General features: G+C 47.1%; 1 protein-coding gene across 16 annotated transcripts in view; it reads left to right on the top strand.

Annotated features, from left to right (window-relative positions):
* Positions 1 to 27,838, top strand: part of GPR19 (G protein-coupled receptor 19) — a 279,024-nt gene that overhangs the window by 222,259 nt on the left and 28,927 nt on the right. For 13 of the 16 annotated variants that reach the window (XM_069628692.1, XM_069628689.1, XM_069628696.1 and 10 more), the window contains one exon: positions 14,976 to 15,070. The exons of the other annotated variants lie outside the window; for them this stretch is intronic. In XM_069628692.1, the coding sequence (XP_069484793.1) occupies positions 15,045 to 15,070 (26 nt within the window). In that variant the 5' untranslated portion in view covers positions 14,976 to 15,044. The remainder of the gene's footprint in view (positions 1 to 14,975; positions 15,071 to 27,838) is intronic. 16 annotated transcript variants of the gene reach the window in all.

Raw genomic sequence — 27,838 nt, forward strand, 5'->3', positions numbered from 1 at the left:
TTTTTCAGTGATATCATGTATGCATCAGCAAGTCACCCCAGTCCAGCCCATCTGGAACAATGCCCACCTTACAGGTCTCAGTAACCTCCCGAAGTGGCCGAACTGGGTGACAGCCGGTATACAAACCATCCAGCAAATATATGTAAACAATCAGATGCTGCAGTTTGATGAGATCTCGACTACATACGATCTTCCAGCCACCGAAAGCTACCACTATGGGCAACTACAACATGCACTTAGTGTACATAGGGCTCAGCTGGCGGACATGCCGGAGTGTACACCCATAGAAAGAAACATAGCCATAGACAGTGTAAGTAACAAGGTCACATCTACCATGTATAATGCTATCTCCTCGTTTGCCACGAAGGAGTTGTTGCACCTGAAAATGAAATGGGAAAGAGATATGGGCCCAATCTTACCCGAAGAATGGATCTCGACCCTGATGTATCCTAGAGGCACTGCAATCTCAGTGAGAATCAGGCTAGTCCAGCTGAAAATACTTCACAGAATATACTACCCTCGAGTAGCTTTGTATAAATGGGGTAAAACGACTGACCCTAAATGCCTACGCTGCAAACAAGAGGAAGGAACTTTTTACCATATCCTATGGCAATGCACACGAATACAGCACTTCTGGCATAAATGTAGTGAACGACTATCAAGGGTCATGGGCCGACCGATCCCAACGGACCCCAAACTCCTGCTCCTAGGAATTGAAGAGGAAGGAGACATGTCTCGCTTCGAAAAGTTACTTCTCTCAACATCCACAGGAATCGGCAAAAGAAACATTGCACAACTGTGGGGCTCAGAAAATACTCTGAAATATGACCAATGGATATCAGCTGTAGATGCTATCATCCTAATGGAACGTCGAGTCTACCAAGCAAGAGGCTGCCCGGGCAAAGCTGACAAAATCTGGGGGAAGTGGGAACAGACATTGTAGGTCACGCACAGTACAATCTACTGGACTTTGGGGCACAACTCTTCCGTGGCCAGAGAATATAACAGCAATACCTGTCGCCGCTTGAATGTGGCTATCAAGTAAGAGCCAATTGTTGTTTTAACTCTATCTGTACCTTATTTTTTATGTGTTTCCACATACATACATATTTATATAGTACCTGCTCGCACTGCTCTACCATTTGTATGCAAAGTTATATAGTTGTGTATTGAATGTTATTGTATTAAGGGAAAATGCAATAAAATGTGTTACTAAAAAAAAAGTATACATCAGCAACTCACATTTTTAGTCCCTGCAAATGGTGTGTATTTAACATTCTCAAAGATCCATCATTAAAGTAAAGTAAGGGTAAACACCTACACCTCTAGTAGGTAATTACCCTATACATCTATCTTGAATGTACAGGTTCCAAATAAGATGTAACAATTCAAGTCAAAATGATTGTTCATCCTTCTAGGTGCCAAAGAAGACGGTCTCAATCCAGTAGATCTCTCATTGGTGTAAAAGTTGTATCATGTTGCTTCCTCTGCTTGGTAAGGACACATGTTCCAACACAACAAACTTGATCTGTGCAACTGTGTGGTGCTTTTCTTCAACTTGAGATGCACAGATGATCAAGGATTTTTGTTGTGGATCTGAGACTTGTGTTCCACCACTGTAGGTTGACTTTCATTGTAGTTAGGCCCACATAATATAGCCCACAAGGGCATCGTAGTACATATATTACATTTGTCCAGTCGCAAAACTCAGTAGATTAACCTCTTTACCACTAAATGGATGTCTGATTCTCTGGCCCCTAATTAGGGTATTGCAGTTTTGGCATAACTGGGGCAGGTCCGCAGTTCGGTTGTAGGTACCTCATTCAGCATGTATCAGCAAATTCCTTATGGAGGTTACATCTTTGTGTGCAAAAATAGGCAGTAGGTGAAATAACCCAGATGTCACTGTATCATGTTGCAGTATGTTCCAATGTCTGGTAATGATACGCTTAATATTCGCACTCAGTTGTGAAAAAGTATGTAAATAAACCAGGGATGGGGACTAACTCTTATGGTGGTCTTGTAACAAAGTATCTCAATCTAAGCTGTTCATTCTGTTTGGCCATAGTCAAATGCCGTTGAGTTCTAGTTGAGTTTTATCTAGACACATTTGTACATGTAAAGCAGGGTATTGGAGCAAACCTTTTCCAACATAGCACCTGTGTTCAATGTTCTTTGAAATACACTATGGTTTTAAAAGTTTTCTTTAAGTAGTAGTTAATATTGGGTGTAGTCTCCATCCTGTTCTTTAATCATGTCTTGAAGCAGCTTGTCTAGTTTGTCTTACACTCGGAAGGGTACCTTGAGTACTTTATGTTTGACCAGTTGTGCTTCAGCTATCAGTACTTCTGGCAATATTGCTTGAGTTTGGCAATGGTGAAAGTAAATACTATTGGATAGGCATCTGTGAGCTTGTCGGGTTCCTTTTATTTGTCAGGCAGTTAAAGTTCCTTCGAAGAATGTATACGAAGCTTAGCAGATTCCTTGTTGCTTTGCCTGATCATTGGTATATGCTTGGCTCCTCGGGATAAAGCATAATGTGGCAAGCGGCTTGGCATTTCCAGCTTAGAATAGCCCTTTAATATCCTGTAATATATATTGTTTGTGCCCTCCCCGTCTTTGACGTGCAAAAGAATAAAACAAACACACCCCTGACGGGGAATAAGGCAAAGAGAGCAGGCTGCGGTGGTTCAAGGAGAGGTCTTTATCTAGTTGAATATTATTCAGGAGATATCTGAGAGTGCTCTGCACAAGTTATCATTACATCATGTTTTATAGGGTGCGTGACGCAACTAACATAGGATACTACGTTGGTCTTGGATTGGTCGGTTCTCTCGATGTCTCAGGTGGGGTGGCATCTCTTCATCTGGGTTGGTCGCTCGGTTGGCAGGAGGATTGACATCAGTCATCTGTGCTCCGCATGGGTGAAGGTCAGGTCGCTGGGAGGCAGGGTGGTCACTATCTAAGCTAACATAATATATTCACAAAAAATGCATGCACTAAATAAGAGTTATTCAAAGACCTTCAGTAGTTTATCATGTCTCTATAAAAGTCACACATATATCTATACTATCAATAACATAGGATTATACAAGTCATAGGTTAAGGGTCTTGACCGCTATAATACACCGGTTGAAGTTAAGGTCCGTACACATAAGAATCTCTGGTATGTGGCATTTGTTAGTGGTAGGCAACAATATATTGCAGCAGGGGTCTAATGTTAGTTGGGAATCTGCTGGGTGTGCATCATGGCATGGTCAGCGGCCTGGCACATGAAAGGAATATCTTGCAGGGACACAGGGTCATGATGGCAGTGAATTTCCACAGGTGAGGATGCGGGAGGGGTGATGGACAGGCTATGTGCTTAGCTGATGCTGGTTCACATGCAGGACAGTAATCTCAGAGGAAGAGTGATGTGTTACATTTACAATTGTGTTGCAAACATCTCCGGCTTCAGCGTGAGAATGGACCCGTGAAGGTTTCCAACCTGAGTGAGAACGAGAGTGGGGGCCCTGTGCTCTGCTCGCCTGGCCGTGCTGCTGCGAGAAAAGGGAAGAGAAATGTTTTTGTACTATCGCAGTGAGGCCTAGTCACCAAGATGGAGTCGAAAGGGGGTACAAAAATGGATGCCCTGTGTCCTGCTCAGTGGTCCCATCTACGCGAAAGTCAACCAAGGTTAACATCGCATAAGGGCAAGGGGCGAACCCACTACTGGAGGGACTTGGTCCGAGTTTTGTACTGAGAAGTAGAGGACGAGAGGGGCCTGATGGCCCCTCGCTCCCCCACATTCCCCCCTTTCATTACATCTAAAGTAATGAATGATGATACCTTATTCCTTTCATTCTCCCTTTGGTAGCACTCTGCTTCAGCCACTGCTTCGTCCCAGGCCGGGGTAACCTTTATTGGCATCCATGCTCTGCATACACTTCTCATGCTATTCCCTCTTCTTGCATATTCATCTGGAGTACACATTAAGTATATCCCACCACCCCCGTCTAGATCTACCCATACTTCATTATACCATTGCAATTCTGTTGGTTCCTTGATGGTGGTGTGGTACAAATTATCGACCCTGTACCCATATTGCCTGTAGATGGCAGTCATCCTGTACTTTGGAGGGTTATGTTTCCCTCTGTGTATTTGGGCTTCTATCATAGTTGCTACCGTTGTTGGACGTCACATTGTTACCATCATCATAGTCGAGGTAGGCATACTTTTTGCACAACACCGGAGTCCCAGTTGGCACACGCGGAAGAATAGTAACACAAAGACGATGATAGGGACTAGTATTTTCATCATCACATTTACCCATGATGGTATCCAGCTGAACAAGTTGTCAAACCATGTGCTTTCTTCCGCTCTGCCCTCTGTTCTCATCTTTTCTCCTAGATTGTGGACTGCTGTTATTACATGTGAGAGTGTCCCGTTATCTGCATCTTCGGATGGCGCGAATGTGCAACAGGCCCCCCTGATTTTCCGGCAAACACCACCGTCCATTGCCGTGAGGAGATCTAGAACATATCTGTTTTGCATTGTCATTAGGCGCAAGGTGCGGCGCTCTATTTTTATAACATTGAACCCTTCTTCAGTGTCGTTGGCCAGCTGGATGAGCTCCCAGCGCACGATCTGCAACCACTTGGCATTTGCTCGCGCTTGGAGCCGTGGTGTTAGGAGCGATGCAAAACATTTCTCTGCTGATGAGAAAAGTTTGTATTTTTGCGCGATCTCAGCAAAGAGTTTTGATGATTCTGATGAAATGTAGTTGGATGATCTTTTATTTCGTGACAACTTTGTTTTCAGCTCATATTCGGACAATAATTCATAAGCTGGAAGTTCTGTGTTTTCTCGTGTTGGCGCTGCCGATGGTTCAGCCGATTGCCCTGCTGCCGATCTGTCGGCTGAATCTCCTGCTGCCGATCTGCCAGCCGAATCTCCTGCTGCCCCTTGGATATGGCTTTCTGGTATTACCATTAGTGCTGGTTGGAGAGTTGCTAAGGCACACGTACCCTTTCAGGATGCGGGTAGATGCAGGTATGCTTGCTTGCCGCAAACCCAGTACATGTCCATGCGGGCTGCGGTGCCTTTTTCGTGTCTGGTATTATTACTGTCTTGTTGCATTTTCTTACTTCTCCCATGTTCACTTTTCCTTCTCCACGGAAGCATAGTTAGTGCAGTATTTCTTTCTGTGTTTTTATGGGCTTTTCCAGCGCTGTGATCCATGTTAGTTTAGCAACATGCTGAGACCATATAGGCATGCACACTCCTTTTATTCATTGGAATGCATCTTCGGCCAGCCCCTGTAGTGCGTCTGCTCTGCACTCGATAGTTTCATCGTGCCATTTGTTCTCGGCATACCTCGTCCCCTTTATGGCATATCACTCCTTGATGCCGGCTCGTGCAGGTTTTCTCACTCTCCATTCTTTCTAGACTGACGGTGTGTGCCTGGAATGTGCTTTTTATCCTACACAGAACTAAATGAATTCAACACTGAGCCTCCGACAAGGGCACTTCCTGTGGTATCAACATTTTTGGTGTCCCTGATGCATGAGGAATGAGTGAGCAGAGATAGCAGCTTTTATTTGTTGCTTGCTTTGCCGTGGCACTCATGTCCGAGTACCATTTGTTAGACTGGTCAGGGTGGCGGGGGTCTTCTATTTCGTCTAACCCCAGGTCATGATAAATGTCATATCTTTTCCCTCCCGCCCCCCTTTTCCTTCTCCTTCCCTCCTTGTTGTTTTTCACTCTTTGGTAATGTATGGGAAACATTCCAGCCCAGGTCATGTCATTGCTGTTGGATATTGCATGTGTATATTCACTAGTGGTAGCAGCGTAATATGAGTTAGGCTCCATAGCTACCTGTATGTCTGTGCTTGTATTAGCTAAGTCTTTTGGCCAATAATAGTCGCCATCATATTCATTTGCTTCATAATCACTGCTCATATTTATGCCAGGATGTAACAATGAAACAATTGTTGGACCTGCAATGGCGTGCTCTGAAGATTGCGTTACATTTGTACCATTAATACCAGTGTTATATGTTTCTCCCCACATTGTCTTTACTCCAGTCCATATTAAGGTTGATCCTTCTCGTATCATATTAGCCCCCTCCCTGCTTTGTGTAAATCGTTAACCAGAGATAAGAGGGTATAGTACCAGGCCATAAAAAACAGCATCACTGAAAACAAAATTCCAGCACATTTCAAAACACATTCAACATTGCTAAACCTTTTTGCCCTAATGGCATCTCTATCACTATCAAATGTAAGTGCATTTGCCGCGATTGTACTTCGTTGGGACATTTGTCACCTGGAGGGGCGATACAAAGTTGTTAGGTCACCACGAAATGTACATTTATTTGCATATTTATGTTTTCATCTGTTTCTCATTATTTTCATTTTGTACTTTCATTTCATATGCAATTATTAGTCCTGTATTTCAATTACATTTTCTGTTCTGAGCATTTCTAGAGAGAGAGAGAGAGAGAGAGAGAGAGAGAGAGAGAGAGAGAGAGAGATCGTAATAGTGATATTAACACAAGGCACAATAACTTTGACGGCCCACCATCACTTTGTAAATTGTCCTTCTCGTTCAATCATATTTTCATTGTTTTCCAACATCTGCTGTAGTACTAGTTCCACATTCTTGTTCGCTCTGAGGGAGTGCACTATCGCGTGCCCTCCTCACATCTGAGAGGTGCACTCAATATTTCAGTCCCTTGACCTTAAACGTGGTGGGGGTACTGTATATGACCTCGTATGGGCCATGAAACCATGGTGAATTCCATCTTCTTACAAAACTCCTAAAATAGACCTGTGCTCCTGGCATCAGCGGCCCACTTGCGTGGTGCAATTTGTCGTGCTATGCTGCGAACTGCGCGCGTCATCTGAGTTAGATATTCCTTAAATTCCTCCCCTAGCACTGTGGCAGCCCTGTGTACGTCTGATGCTCTCCTAATCGGGGAGAGCGGCGTGTGTATTCGCCTCCCAGTCACAATTTCATGGGGGCTCAGATGATGGTCTTTGCATGGTTGCGTTCTGAGTTGGAACAGTGCTAGTCGTAAGCAATATACCCAGTTTCTCTTCAATGTGTTACACAACTTTGATAATTTGCTCTTGAGCAGGCCGTTGATCTTCTGCACCATCCCATTGGCCATTGGATGATATATGGAGCACAGTTTGTGCATCACTCCCAAAAGTGTTGTCACTTCCTTGAAGATGTCATTCACAAAGTGTGTGCCGTTGTCTGATCGTATCACATCACATATTTCCCATCGGGAGAACACTTCTCGTACAAAAAAGTTTGCTGCACACTTCGCGTCTGGGTGGGGACACAGACCCGCCTCCACCCACCTTGAGAATTGACACACCACCACAATTAGATATCTTGCTCCGTTACATCTCTCCCCCATGTCGGCGTAATCAATGTGGAGTTCTCTAAATGGCCCTACTGGTCGGGGCAAGGTTCCTCGCAACGTTCTCAGTGTCATCCCTGAATTGTATGTTTGACATGTTGTACACTCTATGACGAACTTTGACAAGTGCTCCTGCAGGTTAAGGACAAACCAATGTTCCTGAATGTCTGCTGCTATGTGTTGTTTTGCTACATGGGCTGGGAAGTGTAGTTGTTGGAATGCAACTTCTAACAATTCTACCGGCATCACTACCTTTCCCGTTGTCTCCTGTCTCCATATGAGATCTGTGGCTGATTGTTTGCATCCTCGATTCAGGACGTTTTCACTTGCTTTGGGAATATCATCGCCCTCCCCCTCATATGTTGCACAGTCATGTTCCTGCATGTCCTCCATTGTGCATGGCTCTGTTATGAACGTTGCTGGATTTACCGTTTTACACCTTACTACATGTACATTGGGGCTAGAAATTATTATTTCGTATGCTGTTGCTCTTAGTGTTGTCAATGTCGATTTTGACCGCTCGAGAATTGCAAATAATGAATGCTCGGCATATAGTGTTACCGAACATCCCATCACAATTGTGGCACTCTTTTCAATGGCGAAGGCTGCACCTGTGAGGGCCTGTTCCCACGCGAAGTGACCTTGCATCACCGCATCTATTGTTCCACTGTAATAGGCCAATGGTTTGTGCCCTAATGATGTTTTTTGTGTCAGTACTGCTGTCATCAATGTTCCATTGCAGTGTGAGAACAGGAAAAATTCCCTCTCATAATCTGGGTTCGCGAGGACTGGAGCATCTGCAATGAGGTCTTTTAGTTTAAAGTACTGGGTCATCATATCATGTGTCCATTTTATTGGGGCTCGCTTCTTCTGTGCCTCTTTTAGTGCTTGCAGTAACGGACGTGTGTATGCTGCGTAATCAGGGATCCATGCTCGGCAATAATTACATATGCCAAGACATTTTTGCATGTCCTTCACTGTTTTTGGTATGATTATGTTCCGTATTGCAGCTGCTCTGTCTGGGAGTATTTGTTTTCCGTCTTTTGATATCAATTGCCCAAGGTATACAACTTCGGCAAGGCAGTATTGCAATTTCCCTTTATCCACTTTGTACCCCTTTGTAGCTAACACGTTTAGTAGTATTATGGAGTCTTCCCTGCACCCTTAGGTCGTCTACGTATTGTATAATGGTGCACTCTACATTTATGTTCCCAATATCCTCACGTAGTACCCTGTTGAAAATGCTGGGGCTTTCCCAGTACCCCTGTGGGAGTCTGCGATGCTCATATCTGTTGTTTCCTAGTGTGAATGCTGTGAGGTACTGTGATCCTGGGTCAAGTGGTATAGAGAAGTAAGTGTTCTTCAAGTCAACCACAGTGAAACATGTTGATTCTTTGGGTATACTGCACAGTATTGATGTAGGGTTAGGCACTAACGGGAATTCTTTTTGGATGATGTCATTGAGTGGACGGAGCTCTTGGATCATCCTCCACGCCCCTCCTTTTGCTTTGTTGATCGGGAAGATTGCTGTGTTACATGGGGAGTTTGAAGACACTATGATACCTTGGCTCAGGAGTGCATTTATTGTTTCCCTAATTCCTTCTTCTGCTTCTCTCGATATTCGGTATTGTTTCACTCTTGGCGGTATGGCACCTGGTTTAAGTTTTATCTTTATGGGTGTCACTTCATGCAGTAGCCCTACATCATGGGGGCCTGTGGTCCAAATTTCTGGTGCTACTTTTGCCATATCTTCCTCAACTATTGTTGGTGGGGCACTGACAGTAGCCATAAGCGGGTTATGCACTTCGCTGTATTGGATCATAATGTCACATGGTATACTTATTTCCATCATTATTTCTCCGTCCTCTTCGTTATCAGTGAATAATTCTTCATCAGTTATATCTCTGAGCATTATGTTTAGGTCTATGCATAGCACAGTTCTCCACTTGCACCCATGCGTGTCCAAGCCTATGACCACAATATGTTTACTCGATACCTGAACTGCCTCAATGTCTATGGACATTATCGTTCCTGGCACGACATCTGCACTTGTGATTGGGCGAAATATAAAGTCTGATGGTGTCCTCCACTCCTTTCTTGTTATTTCAGGCACCACTCGGGCTAACACCTTGATACCATAGATAAACATGTCTATGTCAATCGGTACCCCTTGCACTACAACTTCATTCATCATTGTGCTGATCATCAGCATTGCTCGTACTGGGCACACTCCTGGGGTGGAACACACTATTCCCCGCTCTGTAAACAAGATAGTCATGTTCAATTTGCTTAGCAAATCTCTTCCTAGCAAGTTGATTGGCGCGTCTTTGTGGCACAGTAAGGGTGCATGCACTGTTTTCCCCCCCACCGTTATATCTAGATCTTTTGTGTAATGAACTTTTAAAATAGCCCCAGGGAGCCCCTGCGTTTCCAAATTCCTCTTCTGCACATAGGGTGGTGGATAGGACTGGACACGCAAGTGCTCCCTGTGGGCTGTCCTAATCTGCGTACCTCACTTGACCTGGTACTGAAAAGACATTATCTCCAACTACTGTTACACCACGGAATGGTGCAGGTGCACCGTTTGCAGCAGTTGTGAAGTTGTCATTGCTGGCGCTTCCTACAGTGTTTTGTCGTGCTATGGGCTGGGATGCACTGTTATGTGGCTGTAGGGGTGGCTGTCTTTGTTGCATTTGGGGCTCATTATAACACTGGTCCTGCTGTCTTCCGCTCCCCATCGGTAGTTCATAGGGACTACCTGGGTGCGGGCAAACCCATACTTGTTCATTGTCCATGGGTGGTTGCCCTTGAAAGTACCCTGACGGCCGCATTCTGCAATCTCTCGAATGGTGTCCCCACCTTCCACAATTCCAACATGACCCATGTTGTCCACCTCTCATCCCTTGCCCACCGAAACCTCTATTTCCCATACCTCCAAATCCCCCTGTCTGTCCACGTAACCCACCTCTTCCTCTGGTCGGTCGTTCTTGCCACTGTGGTCCTCTCTGTGGTTCTTCTTCGCACCACTGTCCTTGTTCTCCTGCGGCCCACAGTGCTGCTATTCCAACTGGTCTGTTTCCCAAAAGTTCGTCCCCCTCGTTCTCTCTATCAGCAGTTATGCTGGCGTTTATGGCGGCGACCTTCACCAATTTGTTCTGCACTAGCTTTGCTTCATCTGCCAACCTTTTTTGTGCTATCCCCTTTTCCTTCTCTTTGATCCTCCTACAGTGGTGTACGATTATACTCTAAATTTCTGGCCAACCCTTGGCTTCTATCCCAGCTATTTTATCCAAGGCCTTCTGTACCTCATTCGGGAGCCCTTTTTTGATAATAAAGTAGAACAAGGCCGTGGATTGATTCCACGCTGTGCCAGTTTCACTTCTCCACAAATCTTGCACTCGCAGTATGAATTGCGTAGGATCCTCATTCTCCTCCATTGTACATTGCATCACCAAATGTAAATCAGGAATATCTGGAAACGTGCGTCGCAAGGCGTCCCATACTTGCGCTCGAACATTATTGAATGCCAATCCATCGTAGCGGTCACAACTCATTGTCACTCCCGGGAACCCTGCTATTTCCCGCACAGCGTCTGCCTGATCACCGACAGCAGACACCAGCAAGTTCTTTACATCACCTATCGTGAGTGGTACTCCTGTCATGTTTTTCCCAAATGCATGTATCCATTTTCCGGCCCCTCCCGCAAGTGTAGGGAGGAGCTTCAACAGGTTGTTTTTATCCATTTGGGCCCACGGAATGTAATGTGGCCTGCCTGCTCCCTTATGTATCAGTGGCATCTGCAACTTATGTTTCTTTCCTGTCTTACTCACTGTCCCTTTCTTTATCTTACTCACCAACATGTTCCCTACTCGCTGCCTTAATCTGCCTTGCCATTGATGGATCGTCAAAATCATCGAGCTGAGATGGTAGTGGGGATCCCATAGCCGCCGCTCCCTCTTCATGCTCATCTAGATCACTCCAAACCTCTTCTACTTCCTCTTCTTGCTCGCCATTCTCATCGTGTCCTTCTCCTCGCTGACTTTCGGGGGTAGCTGGGCGTATAATTTTCACTGGTTTGTCATTTAGATGAAACGGGTGCTCTCCCGACCTCCATTCCTTTTCTTGCCCCTGCGATATATGTGTTCGATGAGAGGATATAAATTGTGCTGGCTCTGATGTTGCTGGTGCCAACTCCCCTGTTGCGCTTAAGGAGGGTGTAAGATCTGCTACAGATAATGGTGACACTTCCCCTCCCCGCGGCAGCATTTGGCCCTTGTCACACAATGCTCTCAGCCGTGTTATCTCCATCTGTGCATGCGCTAGCTGGCGGTCTAGATCTCCACATAACCGCGCTAAATTTACAGGGGGTGCACTCGTAGGGCCATACAGGCCTCCTTTGTCATATGGTGGCGGTGCGGTAGCTATTGCTCCGTTAGAGGGAGTGGGGCATGGCGGTATGTACAGAGGCTTGCTAAATCCTACTGCTGGCCTTGACATCAAGGGGTATATTTTAGTTGTGTCATTTTCAGCTGTGGCCGTTGAGCACTCACCCTTTGGTGTTCCACTTACCTCTTCTGGCGTTTTCTTCTTTTCAATTGCCTTCCCCGTACTTAACCTCTCCTGTGGGGGCTATTTCCTCAAACATCCGCCACAGATCTAGCACTTCCCTTCTGTTCTGCAATTGTTTTCCCTTATACCTCACCAATAAGTGCGTGGACACTAAATCTTACACCCGTTTATCGAACGACCCACCCTGTGGCCAAATTGGTACTATGCTGTCCCCTTTTATCTCTGTCACCCACTGATCGTGGAATTTTTGTATTCTATCACTATATAGTGGGAGGTGTTGGCAAATATGAGCTAGCGGTGTTATTCCCCCCATGACGATATTTCTCTCTTTTCTTGTACGTGCACTTGCACCTGGGCCTCCCTTCCAATCACCCGCCTCCAACCACTTGTCCCCTTATACAGATCAGCAATGTCAAGTGTTTCTCAATTATAGGCAATTATCGTGTACCAATATTCAATGTTTCCTTTGTACCTATTGCATTTCTAACTTCAGTAGTTCACCTTTAGCATGTATGACTTTTTATCAACAAATCACTTACAATATTTCAGGATATGAGACACAAACGGACAGAAGCAAAAACATATAACACATAACATGCACATGCACTTTTATTTCTCCTTTGTTCCGGTTACTGAACACCTTTCCCCTTTCCCCCTTCTACCTACTCTTCTCATTCACTCCCCACCTCTTAAACCCTCTTACTTGTCCCCAAGGAATTCTTGCTCACACGGAAAAAGACAATTCTAAATAACTACTCTGAGTCTACTCAATATACGAGACCCCTACTATTTTTCTTTTTATCTTCACTTATTTATCTGCACTGGACGAGACAATGCTATGCCGCGCCGCCTTCTACCCCGTTCGGGCTAGGATACCTCTTCTCCTCTTCTCACTTTTTCACAAAACCTAATGGCCATATAAAGGACAGATCAGAAAAGGCCTCAACATCACTCACACAGTCCCTGCTCTTATCCTTAACCCACTATCATCTGTTCCCTTGTCCCCGTACTTTTCCCCCTTAGCTTTCCTTGGCAACCTTCACAACCGGCACTCACGTGTTTGGTCAGGTAATCCGAGGGTCACCGTTCTCGGTCTGACCCCAGTCAGGTCCGCACGCCAACCAAGCCATGGCCCGCCTCGGCGAGCAGCTTTTCAGTCGGGTATTCGTCAACCGGGAACCCTTGACCCTTTCTTGTAGTGCGCACAGGCTGGTCGGCCGCGGAGGCAATGGTTTTGCTGGGGTGCGTCCCGGATCTCGCCGCACGGTGTGGGCCTCGAGGCACCTCTCCAAATCACGTTGCAGGGGGTCACCAAATGTTTGTGCCCTCCCCATCTTTGACGTGCAAAAGAATAAAACAAACACACCCCTGACGGGGAGTAAGGCAAAGAGAGCAGGCTGTGGTGGTTCAAGGAGAGGTCTTTATCTAGTTGAATATTATTCAAGAGATATCTGAGAGCGCTCTGCACAAGTTATCATTACATCATGTTTTATAGGGTGCGTGACGCAACTAACATAGGATACTACGTTGGTCTCGGATTGGGCGGTTCTCTCGATGTGTCAGGTGGGGTGGCATCTCTTCATCCGGTTTGGTCGCTCGGTTAGCAGGAGGATTGACATTAGTCATCTGTGCTCCGCATGGGTGAAGGTCAGGTCGTTGGGAGGCAGGGTGGTCACTGTCTAAGCTAACATAATATATTCACAAAAAATGCATGCACTAAATAAGAGTTATTCAAAGACCTTCAGTAGTTTATCATGTCTCTATAAAAGTCACACATATATCTATACTATTAATAACATAGGATTATACAAGTCGTAGGTTAAGGGTCTTGACCGCTATAATACACTGCTTGAAGTTAAGGTCTGTACACATAAGAATCTCTGGTATGTGGCATTTGTTAGTGGTAGGCAACGATATATTGCAGCAGGGGTCTAATGTTAGTTGGTGATCTTCTGGGTGGGCATCATGGCATGGTCAGCGGCCTGGCAAATGAAAGGAATATCTCGCAGGGACACAGGGTCACGATGGCAATGAATTTCCACGGGTGAGGGTGCGGGAGGGGTACGACACGTTTGTGGAGGTGGACGAGCTATGTGCTTAGCTGATGCTGGTTCACATGCGGGACAGTAATCTCAGAGGAAGAGTGATGTGTTACATTTACAATTGTGTTGCAAACATCTCCGGCTTCTTCGTGAGAATGGACCCGTGAAGGTTTCCAACCAGAGTGAGAACGAGGGTGGGGGCCCTGTGCTCTGCTCGCCTGGCCGTGCTGCTGCGAGAAAAGGGAAGAGAAGCGTTTTTGTACTATCGCAGTGAGGCCTAGTCACCAAGATGGAGTCAAAAGGGGGTACAAAAATGGATGCCCTGTGTCCTGCTCAGTGGTCCCATCTATGCGAAAGTCAACCAACGTTAACATTGCATAAGCACAAGGGGCGAACCCACTACTGGAGACACTTGGTCCGAGTTTTGTACTGAGAAGTAGAGGATGAGAGGGGCCTGATGGCCCCTCGCTCCCACACAACATATACCAGTGGAGATCTATGTATTATTATAAGTAGATGTGAATGGAGAATATTATGAAAATTTACAAATTACAATATAAATAGAGCTGATATTGGGGTTACTGTAATCCAAATAATTTGACAATGCGATTTTTCAAAATAATTTAAAATGAGTATTTTGACGCTGTTAAAGCTGTACACCACAGCGCAGTAGTAATCAAATTACTAGGAGAAAGTTAGTTATGGATTTGGTATATTGCAAACTCACGGACTACATTTGCATTCAGTAAGTTTAAAATCTTCGTTAATGGAACCAGTATAATTCTGTATCTTTAATTTTAAGTATATAAAGATTGAAGGGAATTGCTAAAACCTGTTATAATTGAAACAAAAACTGGGAAGTCGGTCTCGTCTCGCATTAAAAGATGGCCACTGTGGAAAAACTAAACCATCAGTGCTTGTTTTAAATAGTCCTGCTTTTCTATGCTTTAAAGGGTATAAAAAGGACCCGCAAGAAGGCGCCCGACATGCCGATGAACACGCGCTCATGAGCGTCACTGTAAATGGTTAACAGAACAAGTATACTTAGGTAAGGAACAACTTGAGTGATTATGTGTGATAATGTGAATGGAATTAAACTGGAATATGTGATAATTTATAAATAGAGGAAATGTTGAAAAATATAAATTGAATAATTTTATTCCATATCAGAATCAAACAATGGAGCATGACATACTAATTGGAGAAGATAATCATAGAATATAATTGATGCACTAATTTGAACTGGAGTGGAAAATAGAGAAGATCACTGATGAATCGCTGTACTTATATGAGAGAGTGTAGTGTTAGTATACCAATTTAACATAACATGGTGTTGGAATCTCCTAGCAGAACAGCGTTTAAGGAAGACGATGAACAAAAGTTGGAACCAAACTGCTAAATGTAAATCATAAATGTACAATTGAGTGGGGGGGGGCTTTAAAAACTATTAATGTAAGTAAAGAGATCCATTGCACTTTGTGGTACAGTATACTTTAAGGAATCTATTTAGATACGACAACCATGTAAATTAATATAAAGGAGATTCTCAGCAAGACTGGTGAATGGTACCATTATGTTGAATGGAGCAGAATCGTAAGAAACAAGTGATATTGTTTTAGGACATAGTGTGACATATATATGTGTAATTTGAAAAACATTTTTACAAATGTTAAGGTACAATCAACAAAAAATGAACGTCGACAAACATCAAAAATAATAATGGTAAGGTAACAACATAATAAAATGTATTAATCGATTTAAAACAATATTATATTAAAATCAAAGATCATGGTAACCCTAACTCGCCCTGTTTTTGTTGTACATTTATTTTGTTTTTGCTCTAAAATGATTTACAGTGAAAGCAATGTAATGTGATGTGTGAATATTTTTTTTAATATAAATGTTAAACTGTTTTTGTTTCTGTTTTTAATGTGTATTACATTTGTGCTGATTTTGTTAGTATTTACAGTTTGCATTATTTACTAAATTTAATTAAGCACACATTATGTGTTTGCATTTTTTATACATAGTGTAATGACAAAAAATGTTGGATATATATTTGTAGAAGTAAATGTTACTAGGCTTTCACTGTATACATGTTAACAATGTTTTAGTTTTTTATTGTATTTTCTTTTGATACTGCTATGTTTGTTTACTAAATTATATGTATTTACAATGAGGACGTGTACATTGTTAATTGATGTTATTCAGTCAGTCAATAACTTTATTTCAGCCGTGAGGCCATAAAAGTACAATGTGACACATGAAAAGAAAGGAGAAAAAAGAACATATAAATCCAACCCTTATAATAGTTGAATCAATTACAATAAACCCCTTGAGCGTGTCGGTACACCAACACGCTCAATTCCCAGGAAAAGCTTGTTCAGAAAAAATTACAATAACGGCTGACTCATCAGTTGTACCTATGGGATGGGTACTTTGGCAAAGGGGGTTACCAAGTGTTCTTTTCCAGAGGGGGACAGTGTTTGTGCCAGAAAGCACTAAGCCTTGTAGCCTGGTTTCAGAGAAATTATCAGCATTATACATGGAGTGTGTTCTAATTTCTATGGCGCTGTTTGATGAGGGGTGGCATCTCTTGTTAAATCTCGGTATGCTGTTTTCCACTCTCGACTCCCTAAATTCAATTCGTATGGATTCATGAGTGCTTTCCCCCTGGTGTTGTGACCTAATGCAGCTTTGGATGTCATAACGAGTTCCAAGGATGCAACCCTGTATGGCACGTAGCCAGTGCGTACACTTGTTCACAAGGGCTTCCCTGGTTTTAAATTTGTTAGGGTTCAGTTTGGTTACTGTGAAAAACCGGAAGGTGTTTCACTGCCCAAACCCAGGGATCCTTTGCTCAGTTGGCCAGGGCATGGCCATTGTCTTTGGATCCAAACCCTGGGGGTGTACAAGGGCGGGAGGATCACCTGAGTCAGAGGTCCTCCGAGAGTGGGGCAGAGACACCGGATGGTGAGCCACAGTATCCCCCTTCTTACAGTTACTGACAATCGCACACTCCCTCTACCGTTTTGGGACATTTCCAAACACACAACATCTCCCCCTCCCCATTTTTACATAATACTGGGAAGAAGAAGAGACAACTGGGAGTAGTAAAGATTACCTGTATAAAACACCTTATGACACAGAAGAAAGACCACCACCAACTACCCTCATGTTGTCCCATTAATGAGATCAGGCCGGGTCAGGAACTTAATTGTAATCGTACACACCTGACCCCTATTGCCTCTCCCCACATGGTTAAAAGGATGGGCACAAGAGCACACTCTAAGCAAGGTGGTGCACAGGAAGGAGCAGCTCTTCCAGAGAGGGGGCGAGCCAGGCAAAGGAGAGCAACAGATCAGAGGACTTGGGGAAAGAAGCTAAAAGCCAGAAACCCCTTTTGCCAGCAATCGTTGAATCCTGAAAGCCGCGTGGGCTGCGCCAGCCAGCTAAACTGGGAAGTAAGAGCAATTGTATCCAGTGCAACAAGGTTAACAGCTGTCCACCCGGGTGAGCAGCAGAGTTGGGTAGGCACCAGAGCAGCGAGAGTAACGACCTTGACTTCACATTGAAAGACGCGACAAGCAGGCAAGCCTCTCTAACGCAACCGGTGAGTAAAGTATACGGTCTGTGATTCGGAGTGCCTGCAACTGTTGCTAAGGGAAAATGAAGGTAACGCATGAGAAGATATGCCGCGAGAGAAAGTGAGCCTGTGTTTAAGAATATTGACTCACAAGTACTAAGTAGTAGAGTGGTCAGGCGAAAAGGAAGTAGCCCATTCGAAAGCCTCTGTGAAAGGTTGTGAAGTGACAAAGACAGAAAGAAGTGAAATAGGTGAATGCATAAAGGCGAATACATTTGAAAGGTATAAACCAGTCAGTTTGATCCTGGCAGAGGGAAACTGGGAGCGTAAAGTAAACTTTGGTGAAACTAAGAAACACAAGTATCAAGAGGCATTGCAAGGGAAAAGGAATGATTGTGAGAATCCTATGGAAAAATGCCAAAGTAAAGCAAAAGTCCTCATACTTGCGAAAGTCTTCGACAAGAAGGAAAAGAATCGAGCCCGATGGAGGGAAGTCTTACAAAAGATATGATGAAAGCATGGGGAAGGGAACCCCGAAAAGCTTATGCTCAAGCTCGATTTGAGGGGAGTTTAAATGGGACTATAACCAGATTGAGAGACATTTTTGTTGAACTGTAACCAGATTGAAAGACAATTATTAGGGGTTATGTGTGATCTTACCAACCACAATTACAGAATGATTTCATCAGGGACAAAACACTGAAAAATACAGAATTGTGTATTTGGGCCTTCCTCCAAACACCCTTTTTTCCACCCTTTTAAAGCCACCCCATCCCGACCCATTTTAACCCCTTACCCCACTACCCTTTATATATTTATTTAAACTTTTCGGTGTTATTGTCCACTCTGTTACCTACCACTCTGTTTTGTTTCCGATAAAATGACTTATACCTGGATACCTTATTAAGCTGTGCAGAAAAGAAGGGGGATAACCTGGACTTGGGGTGGGTGGGGGTGGAAACCTGAGAGGTTGAACCCTCCAATTGCTGGGACAAGCAATTCGAGAACTTAAGAAGGCTCCGGGAGACAGAGCAAACTGCTAAGGTGTCTGCAACCCAGAGTGTGTCCGAGTGCAAAGTGTTCCTCCTAAAGCCTGCATGCCATATAAGGTGAGGTAGAGGAGCCCTAGTGAGACATATTTTTTCCATTCACTCATTTTTGTTTCACACTGATTTTTCCTTTACGAATACATTTCCCTGTGCATGTTTATTATAATAGAGTGAGGGCGGGCATTAGGTTTTCTAGTTTAAATATTATGATTTCGCCCAGACTGACCAGGTCTGTTTACCTTTTATTTTGAAGGTTGAGCACTTAGTGTTAGAGCAAGATAGTGGTGTTTCAACCCCCTTAAAAGTAAATAAAGGTTTTCAAACTTGTGAATATTGTGTCAGTGTCCATTGTTGGATACCATGCCTTCCTCAAAGGACATTGTGAAGAAATAGTACCACCCCCCCCCCCACCGGCCTCTATCAACTCGTTGGTTTTAGTGGTGGGATTTCGTTTAACATAACCAGCCCCGCTGGATATCTTTCCCCCCACAACTTTAGCTCTTGGTGTGCAATCTTCTTGCCAGGCAGGGGTCAGCAAGGGCATGGATGATGTAAAGGTCTGTCCGCTGTGTGTACTCTGGGTATGATCACCTCTGTATACCTGAGGCCATTATTCCTTTGTCGGCCAATGCACTGTTAATCCCACCAACTCTCTATTTCCCCTAATGTGCCTACCCTGACTGGATTGGTGCTGACCACACTTAAAATGACATCCGAATTACTGGGTACTATGGTCTCCACAGGCTTTAAATACCTTATGTCACTCTTCTTGCTGGTTGGGAACTCCCTTGTGGTCCCCCCTCATTCCAACCGCTCCGATAAGGGATAGGAGTAACTTCTTTAATGTCGCCAGCACAGATAAGACTTTGCTACAATTGCACTCATTGGCCGTGGGTGCCCCTTTTCCAGCCGGTCGGGGAGGTGCTTCAACGACGGCCCAGACAGGGAGGGTGGACAACAGGCTGGGCATAAAGGGCTATCGCGTGTTTGGTCACCGCTCTCAAAGCTCATAGTCCCTTGTAGAAGGACCTGAATCAATGTTATTTTGTCATCCCTACTATCCACGTCACAGGATGTGCACTTCATTAGCACCCCTCCTCGTGGGCCAAACGTTTGTCCTACGTTCGAGGGGGTCACACCTGTACTGGCCATCAGGGATAAGGCTGTGTCTCCCTCCGTGCTGGTTATGGTGGTTACAGTAGGAACAGGAGTGTAAAGCAGATCAGTATGCTGATTGTGATTCAGGGCCTCAGATGGCATAACGGGCGTATTGATCTTGTTAGTCTCATTGTCACTTTCCTTTCTGTTGGGCCCCGTACAACCGCCCTAGGGAAAGTGCGTCAAAGATCAGGGGCAAACTCCTTTTCGTGCCCCATAATAACATTGGATTCGGTATGGCAGCAACTGTGCTAGCTATAACCCGTTGCATGGGGCTATAGGAAATGGCCTGCAGGGCGACCTCCTTCTGGCTGGCCTTCTCTTCTTTTATTTTAGTTCTTTCACCCAAGGAGTTCTGTTCCACGCGGTTATCAAAAGTACAGAGGAATTGGTGGATTGCTTTTATCAGGATGTTTTCCTCCCCCACAGGACCTATTGGGCTACAAGAGCAAGGTTCAGCTGCACCAGTTACAGGTAGAACAGTTGGGATCTTCCGCCTTAGGGTGAGAGTTCTGTTTAGGTGTGGCCAGAGACATGCTTGATTGTGCTGGGACAGTGGTATGTAGTTAGGTTGGGTATACTTTTGTGTTCTTTATGCACTTTTACGTTTTCTTTTTTTTTAACCATAGCTTTCAATTTCGGTTAGTGCCATTAGCAAGGTTGCAATAGCATTGTTTCGCCGTACCCGACCCAGCCCAGCTTCTCACCTGGGCATCTTCAGTCGGAGCCATGTGTTTATAACGAAAACAAAAATAATCACATAGTTTTTCAGTGACACTTTAATAACAAAAAAAGTCACGTTTCTTTTCTATTTTTTTAATTTGGGGCGGTCTCCCCCCTGACTCCCACTGTTTCTGCAGCTGTTTTACCCCCCAAACTATCCTCACCCCCTTTAATACCTTACCCCACTTCCATATATACTTTAACAACAGAATTCGACTTTTTAGTCGTTATTCAGCTGTCACTGAAAAAGTTTGTTGTTTATTTATTTTTCGTTCTTAACACTGCATACCCTTCAGTCTTGCCTGGTTGCTTGATTGAAGCTGGTTATACAACTGCTATTGCTGTTCTGCGAAATCCTGCGCAGTCCACTAATACAAAAGCTTCATCACAGGGTCCTTGCACCTGCAGGTGCCACACACTTGCACCCTTTCCTGAGGGCTTTTACCCTGCGGGTGGGGTCCTCGGCTCTTCAAGAGCAGGGGGGCTTGACCACACAGCAGTGCAAATGCTCCCAGGGGAAAACAACAAAAAAAACATTCTTCAAATGAAAGTAAAACTCTTTTGGGTTTCTTTTGCAGCAGTATTTAAAATAATGATACAGCTGCTAACTCAAGCTAAGGACTCAGAAAAAGACCAAAACAGGTGTGGGCTTCCCAAATGCTTGCATCCTTCCCTGCAAGCTTGATATTATTTTATATGTGAAGTATGGCACTTGAATGTGCATGTATGTTTCTCCAGCACGGGGTCTGGCATGGATTCACATGCTCATGAATATTCCCCGTCGTCAGGCTGGGAATCCTCGGTAAAGAAAAAATCAGTATCAGTTTTGTTTCTGATCCGTCTTTCTCAGTAGTAACCAATCACTGGTCTCTGGGTCATACTGCCCCCAGCCAATGACTGCCCCCTCCCTAAGCCCCGCCTCTGGCAGCCATCTTCAGATTTTTACACACACTCAAGTGTTGGGAGTCCTCCTGCTTAGCTCTCGAGCTTTTGCTGCGTTTTCGCGCTTTTTCAAAGAGAATTTCTCATTTTTCGGTCAAATAGAGCCTCAAGCTCCACCGTCTCTACATCTGATTCACGGGGATCTGTGTTGGATTTTTCTACGCCCCTCAAGGGCGAAGATTTTGTCGAGTTACGCTTCTTGGAGGATTCCAGAAGTTTCTGCGGCCTACCCGAACATTGCCCAGGAGAAAGGAAGCTCGACGCCCGGAAAACTGTTCAGGGCCTGCCCTGGATGCCAGCTACAGAATGTGTTCAAGGAGGACGAGCATTCGAAATGTCTCTACTGCCTTCATGAGGACAAAACGCACGTGGATAAAGATCATCTTCGTCTCTCCAACTGGCTGGAAGGAAGGAGTCCGTCAGGTGAGAAGAAGAAGAAGAAGAAGTCCGAGTGGTCTTCTAAGTCCTGTGAGGGCGCCCCAGCGATGGGGGCCCAACAGAAGGCAAAGCACTGCGAGTCCGTGGGCACCGGGAGCGCCGAACGGTCGAGCTCTTCGGCTGCCAGGCAGGGCGCACCTTCCCCAGCACCATCAACCACCAGAGGAAGAGGAAATCCAAGAACCCGGGGAAGCCTCTGGAGAGGCCCCGGTTGATCTCGAAGGATTCGGCCGAGGGGGAGCGAGGCGGTGACTCTCCCCCCAAGGTGAAGGCCTCAAACGCGCCTAAGGCGGTGAAGGCCTTGATTCACCCGGCCAAGGCCTCTATCGAGGGAGTCGCGGCGGCCCTGGTGCAGCCTGTGGAGGCTACACCAGTGGAGGCGACCTCGGGGCCCAGAGTCTCCCTGCCTCCGCATAGGGAAGCCTCTTTCAGACCTATCGAAAAGACCCCTGTGAAGACCCCGGCGGAAAAAGAGGGGGGGGCAGTGGCCATCGTGGACACGGACACAACATCTGAGGAGGAGTTGGCAGAAGTCCTAGAGGGCCTCGACGAGGGCGTCGAGGAGGCCCGTCCCCACGGGAGGGATCCCGACGAGGGTGACGATGAAAGTGACGGCGGCACTGGCGAGGGTCATAGTCAGCCGTCGCTTCCGGAGCCGCAGGATAACTCGGCGGCCATTTTGTTGGTGATACAATCCTTATGTTCAGAGATAAGGACGAGATTGCCCTTACCACCGACAGAGGACCCGGTACCAGGTCCTGCGGAGGAACCAGAGCCGGTCCTGGCTGGAAGCCCCCCGAACAAGAGAAGATGGATCCACCCAGCCCCACCTTCTCAGCCGTCGCGGCCTGCTCGGCCTTTACCCACGTCCCCCGTCCCTGGGGATGACACGGGAACAGACACGGCCACGACAGGTACCGACAACGACGGGTACCGACGATGACGGCGGTGACGATGGGACGTAGCTCCCATCACCGGCCCGGGCCTCCCCATCCGATGAGATCGGATCTTTCCACGCAATGATCAACAGGGCATCCAAGCCTTTTCAGCTCTGCCCCGAGGAGAAGAAGGAAGGTTTCCTTTACCAAAGGCGCGAGGCCAGGAGGAAGTCAGTCCTCGCCGTGCCTCTGCTGGATGACATCTGGGACGAGGGTCTCACCCTTCTCAAGAACCCTTCTATGACGCCTGCCAAGAAGGATCGGTACGAGAAGAAGTACCAGGTCCCCGACACAGCCCCTCTGTGCCTTAGGGCACAACCTACCCTGGACTCGGTCGTCTCAGCGGCGGCCAAGAAGAAAGCAGGGGGGTGTTGCTCTCAACAACAACTTCCCCGCCGGACGGCGAAGGGAAGAAGCTGGACACAATGGGACGACGACTTATCTCGTCGGTGGCAACAACGATTAAGGCGGCCAACACCCTCGCAATCGTGGCCCGCTACGACAGGGAGTTATGGTTCAAGATCGCGCCCCTGTTGGACTTCCTACCGGATGACAAGAGGGCTGATGCCCTGGAGACCTTGCAAGAAGGTGAAGTGGCGTCGGATCACGCCATTACATTGACAACGGACATTGACGACACCGGTTTCCGCCAGCTAGGCAACTGCGTTTGCCTTAGACAACAAGGTTGGCTCAAGGCGACGGATTTCCGCCAGGATGTGCAAGCCAAGGTACTGGACATGCCGTTCGACGGGAACAACCTGTTTGGGAAAACGGTGGATGAGTCCCTCCAAGCCATCAAGCTGGACACAGAGAATGCTAGGGCCCTAGACGTCCTCCGGCAACAGAGGCCGTCCTTTCGGAGCGCCGGAGGCAAGCAGAGTGCCTCCAAGGGGTTTGGCGGTGGCTCCTCTACGTACCGCCAAGCGGCCCGCTCCTCATCGCAGGAAGCCTATAGAGGACGAGGCAAGTGGGGGGGACCCCGCTGTCGCCGCCAGGGAGGCCAAGGCGGCAAGGCGTCCGCCAAGCAAGATTGAACCGACAGCGGGGTCGGGCCCACACCGAAGCACCCCAGTGGGAGGCCGGCTGGGGAAGTTCGTCAGCGTGTGGGACTCTATCTCCACCGACCGTTGGGTGCTGGACGCCCTGGCCCAGGGGCACACCCTCGAATTTCTAAAAAAATTCCCCCGCATTCCACCCGTGGTCAGGAAGGAAAATCACATCCCTCAACTACTCTTGGAGGTGAGGGCGTTGCTCAGAAAAGGTGCCATCGAGCTCGTCCCGAAGAGGCTCTGGGGCTCCGGAGTATACTCAAGGTACTTCCTAGTAAAAAGAAGACAAGAGGATGGCGCCCCATCCTGGACCTGCGACGGCTGAACAAATACATCAAGGCACAGAAATTCCGGATGGTCACCCTCCAGCACGTGCTGGGACAACTGGAGGAGGGTGATTTCCTGTCGTCGTTGGATTTGGAGAATGCATACTTCCACATCCCCATTCTGAAAGGTCACCGAAAGTTCCTCAGGTTCGTGGTCCAAGGACGGCACTACCAGTTCAAGGCCCTCCCGTTCGGATTGAAGTCGGCACCCAGGGTGTTCACCAAGTGCCTCGCACCGATGGTGGCACGGCTGCGCCTGCAGGGGATCCACGTCTACCCCTACCTGGACGACTGGCTCATCCGAGCAGGGACAAGGGAGCTCACCTTGGATCACACAGCAAAGACCGTCCAGCTGCTCTCGGACCTGGGTTTCTCCATCAACTTTCCCAAAACCCACCTGGTCCCGTCGCAAGTCGCACTGTTTCTGGGAGCAAAGCTCAACACAGTGGCGCGTCTGGCCTCACCGTCGGAAGAAAGGACGAAGGCCATCCTGGGCAAGGTGCAGCGCCTGCTTGCCACGGACGTGGTCAGGGTGAGGTCCATCAAGTCCCTTCTCGGGATGATGTCCTCCTGCATATATCTTGCGCGCCTGTGCAGGCTTCGGATGCGCCCTCTGCAAGAGTTCCTCGACTCCCGCTGGATCCAAGCAACGGGCAGCTTCGAGGACAGGATCCCGCTCAACGAGACCTTCCGACGAGCGATCCGGTGGTGGGGCACCTGCGCTCATCTGACGGCGGGCACAGACTTTCAGACCCCTTCCCACCAGATAACGGTAACGACGGATGCCTCCCAGGAAGGGTGGGGAGCGCACACCGGAGAACTTCACGCGAGAGGCCTTTGGCTCCCGGAGGAGAAGACGCTCCACATCAACATCATGGAGCTCTGTGCAGTGTTCTGGGCCCTCAGGTCCTTTCTCCCGTCCCTCAATGGCAAGGTGGTGAGAATCTTCACCGACAACACCACCACGATGTTCTAAATCCGGAAGCAGGGAGGAACCAGATCCCCAGCCCTCTCCAAGAAAGCCCAGGATCTGTGGCATTGGGCCGTCGCCCAAGGGATGTTTCTGGTGCCCTTTCATCTGGCAGGGATAAAAAACACCATCGCCGACTCACTCAGCAGGGAGCTGCGCTCGTGCCAAGAGTGGGAACTACGTCAGGATCAAGTGGATCGACTCTTCCGATGATGGGGAAAACCCCAGATCGACCTGTTCGCGACAGCGACGAACTCCAAGTCCCAGAGGTTCGCCAGCAGGTTTCCCCAGCCGAGGAGCATGTGCGATGCTTTCTCGTTCCCCTGGGAAGGCCTGTTTCTTTATGCGTTCCCTCCATTGCCGTTGCTGCTCCGACTCGTGAACCAGCTCAAGAGGTCCCGGTGCAGGATGATCCTGGTCGCACCGGCGTGGCCGAGGTAGATCTGGTTCCCGGACCTTCTGGACTTGTCAGCGTCCCCACCAGTCAAGCTGCCGGCGGACACGGATCTTCTCTCCAGAGAAGCAGACACCATACTTCTTCACAACCCAGAGTCGCTGAACTTGCAGGCCTGGCGCTAGAGTTTGGAGGGTACGATATCCCGGCTGACTGCAGAGAGATCCTTGCAAAAGCCAGGGCGTCCTCAACTCTCAAGTGCTACGGACATAAGTGGAAGAGGTTCTCTGTCTGGTGCCGTGCACAGAAGATTAACCCTCTACGGATTACGGCCCCTCAAGTGCTGCCGTACCTACTGTCGCTGGCCAAGGTTGGACTGGCTCTCGCCTCCATTAAGATACCTCTGGCTGCAATCTCCCAATACACCAGAACCACAGGACGGGCGTCCTTGTGGTCCCATCGCCTGGTGAAGGAATTTATGAAGGGACTGTTCCGATCATTCCCGCCGGTGAAGGCCCCTGCCCCGGCGTGGGAACGCAACGTGGTGCTGACCAGGCTAATGGGGGTGCCATTCGAGCCCCTGCATTTGGCGCTGCTGAAATTCCTGTCGTGGAAGACTGCGTTTCTTGTGGCCATCACCTACGCACGGCGAGTGGGAGAGATCCAGGCCCTACCCTGCAAGCCTCCATACTTGTCTTTTCACAACACGAGGGTGGTGCTGAGGACGCACCCCTCGTTTATGGCCAAGGTGCACCTCAACGAGCCCTTGGTGCTACCTGTTTTCTTCCCGTCGCCTTCGTCTCCGGCCGAGAGGACTTTGCACTCGCTGGATGTGGCTAGAGCGCTGAAGTTCTACGAGGACCGAACAAAGAGTTTTCGGAAGACATCACAGCTGTTTGTGAACTTTGGACCTGTGAACCAAGGGAATGCTCTTCTCGAAGGCTTCCATTTCCAGATGGCTCTCCGGCTGCATCATGCATTGTCATCGGTTGGCAAACCGATCGTTGCCCGGCCGTCCGAGAGCCCATTCGACCAGAGCGATCGCTGCTACCACAGCGTTCTTGTCTGGTGTGCCCCTCCTGGACATCTGGAGGGCTGCTACGTGGAGGTCGACGCACACCTTCACGAGATTCTACTGCGTCGACCGGGATTCCAGGGAGGAGTCCAGAGTCGGCCAGGCAGTGCTGCGCAACCTGTTCGCTTAAGGTGAGCCTGGTGGGGAGGTAAGAGATGCTTAATGTTGAGTTTTATGTAATGCTTAACGTTGAGCCTTGCCACCTCCCGTGGTTGTGCATGTGTACTGCTATGTATTCTTATATTCATGAGCATGTGAATCCATGCCAGACCCCATGCTGGAGAAGGAACAAGTTACTTACCTGTAACTGTTGTTCTTCAGCATGGGTCTGGCATGGATTCACATGCGAACCCTCCCTCCTGCCCCTCTACGGCTCTTATCTTGGTCATACTGCCGCTTTGCGTGCTACCAAATCTGAAGATGGTTGCCAGAGGCGGGTTTAGGGAGAGGGCAGTCATTGGCTGGGGGCAGTATGACCCAGAGAGCAGTGATTGGTTACTACTGAGAAAGACAAATCAGAAACGAAACTGATACTGATTTTTTTCTTTACTGAGGATTCCCAGCCTGACGACGGGGAATATTCATGAGCATGTGAATCCATGCCAGACCCATGCTGGAGAAAAACAGTTACAGGTAAGTAACTTGTTCCTTTTATATTCTTTAAAATATTCAGTGTATTTTTTTTATTGCAATTTTTGGGGAAATGATGCTTGTGTCTAATTATATTTAGGGCTCCCGGTTCGCCGTCTTTATGGATTTTTACCTATAAATACAGATGGAAATGAATTGGTTTCCTGTCTGTATTTATGTTTAAAAGTTTAAAAGCCATGCTGTCAGTCAGGCCTGGTTGGCCAAGGCTGCGCAGACTGGCAACTTGGAAAATGTAATTTCCTTTGTAGGCTGAGCTGTATTCTGTGCAAGGCTTTTTGATGGCCTGGCAAATACTTTTAATTCACTCTTTGTTTTCTGCACTTTCATCTGCAGATCAGCTATGATTAGAGAATGGATGGTTGAAGTGATCATTGCCCGTCTGAAGGGTGTTAAAGGTTTGTGCTTTGAGATCTTTTAGCAGTAAATATGCAACTGAAAGGCAACTATGTATGCGCTTCAGCTGCTTAATCTGTGCCTCATCCCAAAACAACATTAAAGGTGAATCGCAAAGTAAAAC

Source organism: Ambystoma mexicanum, chromosome 12, assembly GCF_040938575.1.
Source record: "Ambystoma mexicanum isolate Mex_15411 chromosome 12, UKY_AmexF1_1, whole genome shotgun sequence".
Taxonomy (NCBI): domain Eukaryota; kingdom Metazoa; phylum Chordata; class Amphibia; order Caudata; family Ambystomatidae; genus Ambystoma; species Ambystoma mexicanum.